Genomic DNA, 6,000 nt, shown 5'->3' on the forward strand with positions numbered 1-6,000 from the left:
AAAATCTAGGTGAATGGGGCAAAATTTTGGAGGGTTTAAAGGCAGAAAAGTGAAGCTTATAATTTTATAAAAGCACTTACAACTAATTTTTCTGTTAAAACTCATGTATTATTTGAGCTGTAAAATTGTGTAAATGTTCCTGTTTACAGTCGTTTTAGGATTTTATGGTTTGTTGACATTACATGGTCAATGGCAACGAAGTTGTACAATTGGCTATATCTTTACACAGAAAAGTTTACTAGGTGAATTTATCACACTAAAATAATCTTTTATGGCTATAATTTTGAAAAAGTGAATATTTTAACATTTATGGATTGGCCCTATTCACTTCCGTTGTAAGTGCCTCACTGGAACTCAGATTGTTTTTACTTTTTTTCAAAAGTATATCCATAAGACGTAAACAGTATGCATGTTAATATAATTTTAGTGTGAGAAAATTATTTCGATAAAATAAAAATTGACCCTATTCACTTCCTTGCTTAACTTTGAACCTGGAATATTCCTTTAACATAGAAAAAATTACATGACCTTTAAAGGGGTCATGAAGTGCTTTATTAATAATTTTATTATCTTCCCTGAGGTCCTATGATAATGTTATAAAAGTGTTTTTGCACCAAATCAGTCACAATTTAGTAAAATATGATAATTTTCCACCCTGTTTTTGGCCCTCTGTCAGAAACGCTCGGTTTTGGCCTAAGCGCCTCCTTAAAACTTCAACATAAACGCCCACTGTTATGATCGGCTAACATCATTCAGCCCCTCAAATTCAGCAAATACAATCGGAAGTGAATAAACCTCAGCATTATCAAACAAAATTGCAGGGTTTACACATAACACATATGCAACACATTGCATCTGAATATTTTAAACTGTTCATCTCAAGCACAACTGTTAACACTCAGCACCATAAACTATCAAACAGTCATGACATTTGAAATATTCATGAATTAAATGCTTTACTTAAATTTCTGAAGTGTTTTTAACTGCCCCCTTCTTCAATAACACTTCCTTTGCAAAGCTTGCTGACATGAGCTGAAAAAAAAACTAACACATAGTCCAAAGAAAGGTGAACATCTGAACTGAGGTGCACATCACCAGAAACACACCGAAACGGTCAAAGACATCCATTGTCAAAGACATCCATCGTCTGGGGCCTGGGTAGCTCAGTGGTAAAATACGCTGGCTACCACCCCTGGAGTTCGAATCCATGGCATGCTGAGTGACTCCAGCCAGGTCTCCTAAGCAACCAAATTGGCCCGGTTGCTAGGGAGGGTAGAGTCACATGGGGTAACCTCCTCGTGGTCGCTATAATGTGGTTTGTTCTTGGTGGGGCGCATGGTGAATTGAGCGTGGTTGCCGCGGTGGATGGCGTGAAGCCTCCACACGCGCTATGTCTCCGTGGCAACGCGCTCAACAAGCCACGTGATAAGATGCGCGGGTTGACTGTCTCAGACGCGGAGGCAACTGGGATTCGTCCTCCGCCACCCGGACTGAGGCGAATCACTATGCGACCACGAGGACTTAGAGCGCATTGGGAATTGGGCATTCCAAATTGGGAGAAAAAGGGGAAAAATCCCCCCCCCCCAAAAAAAATAAATAAAATAAAAAGACATCCATCGTCAAATACGTCCTATGTTAACATACACCAACATAAAAAAAAGCGCAGATGGCCTAAAGTGCTGAATGAAAGAGTATTGCTATTCCCTTTCAGGTTTGTAACTTGACACTGCGTTTTTATAAAAGCATCGAGATACATGGCAGTGTTCAAAGAGACTGTGTAGTTCATGCTTATATACAAAACAATTAAAAATAGTCCAGATGGGTCCACTTTGGTGTTATGTTAGAAATAGTTAGCCACGCAAGGCCTGCCATCTTGACTCGAAATGCGCGCTAGTGGGCGGGGCCAAGGGTGCGATGACGCATGTTGTGGGATGTGTAAATACAAATGAGCAATGTTTACGAACAGACAGATTTCAAAACTAGATGTTTCAGCAGGGTGGCAAATATAAATGCTCTGTTTAGACTGAGGAGGAAGTTTTGAGTTCTGAAATTTACAGTATGTTTTTATAGTACAGTTACCTCTTATACAGTATATCTAAATATCAAGGAAAATTAGATTCTCCATTTCATCACCCCTTTAAACTGTTATGTGTAAAGCATCAACTGTCTGTCTATCATGCAACTAGGGGCCACAAATCATATGATAAGAAAGAATGTGAGCGAAGCATCTCAGAGATGAAGTCAAGCAACCAGGAAGAGACAAAGCTGGGTAAGTTTACCTTGTTCTGTATTTCCTCCCATAATGCTAAACCACTGTGGATAGATTAATCTGTTTCTGTTCTGTTTTCTCAGACTACAAGAACAATCTTCTGAAAGAAGCAGAAATGTCCAAACTGTGCTCCCCAAAAGCCATTGATTTGGACCGAGGTAACTATAGCTGTACAGAATAATTGTTAGTTTGTTTGATTCCTTACCTGAGTTGTTGTAAAACTATTATATGACTTAACGAGTGCTACTCTCTATTCTCTTTTCTCTCTGCAGAGATAGAGAAGCTGTCTTGGAAATAGGAGGCACATTGTCACTGGCTGGTCCAGGGGCAAATTTGGAAAAGAAAAGAGATGAAAATAAAGATGGGTGAAATATGGCAAGGACATGACAGAAAAGAAGGCGAGAGTAGCATGGTTGTACAGTTTTTTCTTATTCAAGATCAATCTTTTTTGGTTTTTTGACCAGTGACTGAGTGACACAGCAGTACACAGCAGAGTCAGTATTTTAGACAGATATAGCAGATTAATGGCAAATAATTTCTATTCAGAGAACTATATCAACAAGCTTAAAAATAAAAGATAATAGTAATATGCTTTTTCTTTGCCAAATGATGCCACTCACTCTATGAGTGGGAAGTAAGTACACCTAGACTTAAGTGTTTTGAGTGTCAGAATATGTATATTGATGCGAGGTTTGGGTTTTGTGTGACATAAATAAATGGTTAGCTCAGAAAGCATTATGGCAGGATGAAACTTCTTACTCATCAAGTACATGGAATCAATATAAAAAAGTGTTTTTGTTTTTAAATCTTGCATTTAACTTTAGTGTCTTCACTCAAAAAAACAGTTTGAGCGTATTGCTGATTTATGCATTTCATAACAAATTTCTATTAAATTGAATGAAGTAATCTTTAACTAAATTCAATTATAAAATAAAATAAATGTTGAATTTGTTGAAAAGTTTTATACATTCATTAATTTTGTTAAAGTTAGTCAATTCAATTAGATAGAAATGTGTTATGAAATTGAAATGTATAAATGTTAAAATTAGTCTTTTGAGTGGAGTACTATTTTAGTAACAACCTTTTAACCTTTACCATTATGCTTATGTTTTATACACTTTGTAACACTCTAAATTCAAATTATGTCTCTCTCCGCATTTAGGCAGAACAGTTATCTGAACTGATTTAAGTTATTTCATGCCCAAGTGTAATTACAATATTCACAGTTGCATGGTCACAATATTGCCAAAGCTATTGCTACTGTACATCACCAAATGCATTTCTAATGTTCATGTTTGTGATTTTTAACTTCTGAATTGTTTAAGCTGCTTATTAAAGTTACAATTAATAAATGTAATATCTCTTATGCAGGCACCTGATTACCTTTTCTGTATGACATGAGCAGTGTGATATGTATATGTGTACAGTGCCGTTCCTCCCTATAAGCAAACTAAGGTAGTTGCTTAGGGCCCCCGATCCACCAGGGACTGTCAAAGACATTGTAATTAAAGTTACGAACATACTGACGGGGGCTCCCACATGAAGTTTTGCTTAGGGCCCCCAAACGACTAGTACCGGTACTGTGTGTACGTTTCTCCTTATTGAAATCATACAAATGCAAGTATATTTTGCTTATATTGTTATATCTGTCTATGTGGTTTTGTAGGCACTTAATAATATTCTAGTCTTTTTTTAAATCAATAAGTTCTTTCAATTGTTTGATATTCTAAGGATTAGTAACTATATTATCACTGATACACCTTAATACTGTATATAAAATTTCCTGTCAGAACTTTCTCTATTCTACCATCCTACTCTTCTCTGTTATGAACAGAACATATGTTATTATATATTTAACATTTTCATGTTTTCTCATGTTACAAACTGGAACATTGCCTTTGTCATTGTTTGTTTGAATAGTCTATTAGTTAAATGTATTTGCTTACATACGAAAACAGCTCTATGCTAACAGACAGGTCGGCAGCTTTCAAACAAAAGTTCAACCAAAAATGAAAATTCTCGAATCATTTACTCACCCTCATGCCATCGGAATCAGAATCAGCTTTATTGGCAAGTATGCTTACACATACAAGGAATTTGTCTTGGTGACAGGAGCTTCCAGTGTACAACAATACAAAAACAATACAAAAACAGCAGCAAGACATAGATAATAATAAAACATAGTTCTACACATATGTACAGACACACACATACATACATACACACATACACATACGTTGTGCAATCTAATACAAATCTGTTATCTGTTATGTACAGTGCAAATGTTTTTTTGTTTTTTTTTTCCCAGAGGAATGAAATGGCAGAAGATGAACAGAGATGAACTGCTGAACATTCGATAGCTTATACCAGACAGTCTTTTCCCGGTTTTTGAATATTCAGACGTTTTGCTAGACATTTTAGTTGGAGGCCTGGCCTTGTTGTTCAGGAGATGCAGGTGAGGAAGACGAGCCAGTGCACTGGTCAAACTATGTCGCAGGAATTTCGAACAACGCTGCTGAGCATTCATCTTGCGAATCTCCGCTCTCTTCCTAACAAAACGGATGAACTACATCTCCTCACACACACAAACAAGGATTTTTCAGCCTCTGCTGCCTTGTGCTTCACAGAAACCTGGCTGAGTGAAGCCATTCCAGCTGTTCAGAGCGGATCGCATCGCAGAGTTAACAGGGAAACGAGAGGCGGTGGAACATGTTTTTACATCAATGAAAGTTGGTGTATAGATGTAACAACGTTAAAGAGGATGTGCTGTCCTAATTTGGAAGCACTCTTTATTAACTGTAAGCCTTTCTGTTTATTCTGGTGAGTGTGTATATCGTGCCAAACGCGTGTTTGAATGCGGCGCTGCAACAGCTGGCTGATCAAATCACAGACAAATCCCGGACTCAATTATTATTATTCTTGGGGATTTTAACAAAGAAAATCTCCCATGTGAACTGCCCAAATACAAACAGCACATCACATGCCCCACCAGAGACAGGAACATACTGGATCAATGCTACACAACGATAAAGGATGCATATCGCTCTGTCCCTCGAGCAGCTTTGGGACTCTCTGATCACTGTCTGGTTCATCTTCTTCCAACCTACAGGCAGAAATTAAAATCAACCAAGCCAGTAGTAAGGACTGTAAAGAGATGGACCAATGAAGCAGTGTTTTTGAGGCTGCAGCCACAGACCTGGACGAGCTCACAGATACTGTTACATCATATATCAGTTTCTGTGAGGATATGTGCATTCCTACTAGGACTTATTTAAAGTTCAAAAACGACAAACCGTGGTTTACAGCAGAGCTCAGGCAGCTTCGTCAGGCCAAAGAGGATGTTTACAGGGGTGGGGATAAAGTCTTGTACAATCAGGCCAGGAACACACTGAACAAGGAAATCAGAGTGGCTAAAAGAAGATACTCTGAGAAGCTGATAAACAAGTTTTCAGCTAACGACCCTGCATCAGTGTGGAGTGGCATGGAACAACTCACAAATTACAGGACTCCTACCCCCAACCCTGTGGTGGACCAACAACTGGCTGCAGATTTGAAAGGCCCAATCTCACACCCCACACCCACTCTGACCTTCACTTGACACAAACACCAACACCTCCTGCAACCCCCCTCCTCTCCCCTCCTGCTACTCAACCTGCACTTAAGATCTGTGAAGATGATGTGAGCCGTGGCTTTCGGAAACAAAAGATGAGGAAAGCTTCAGGCCCAGATGG

At 38.4% G+C, this 6,000-nt stretch overlaps 1 protein-coding gene across 2 annotated transcripts in view; it reads left to right on the plus strand.

Moving 5' to 3' along the window:
• LOC127426375 (matrix remodeling-associated protein 8-like) overlaps positions 1-3,635 on the plus strand; it is a 33,001-nt gene extending 29,366 nt beyond the window's left edge. For both annotated transcript variants that reach the window (XM_051673159.1, XM_051673158.1), the window contains exons 8-10: positions 2,187-2,269; positions 2,353-2,427; positions 2,542-3,635. In XM_051673159.1, the coding sequence (XP_051529119.1) occupies positions 2,187-2,269; positions 2,353-2,427; positions 2,542-2,567 (184 nt within the window). In that variant the 3' untranslated portion in view covers positions 2,568-3,635. The remainder of the gene's footprint in view (positions 1-2,186; positions 2,270-2,352; positions 2,428-2,541) is intronic.
• The last annotated feature ends 2,365 nt before the right edge of the window (positions 3,636-6,000 follow it).

This window comes from Myxocyprinus asiaticus, chromosome 35 (assembly GCF_019703515.2).
Source record: "Myxocyprinus asiaticus isolate MX2 ecotype Aquarium Trade chromosome 35, UBuf_Myxa_2, whole genome shotgun sequence".
Classification (NCBI taxonomy): Eukaryota; Metazoa; Chordata; class Actinopteri; order Cypriniformes; family Catostomidae; genus Myxocyprinus; species Myxocyprinus asiaticus.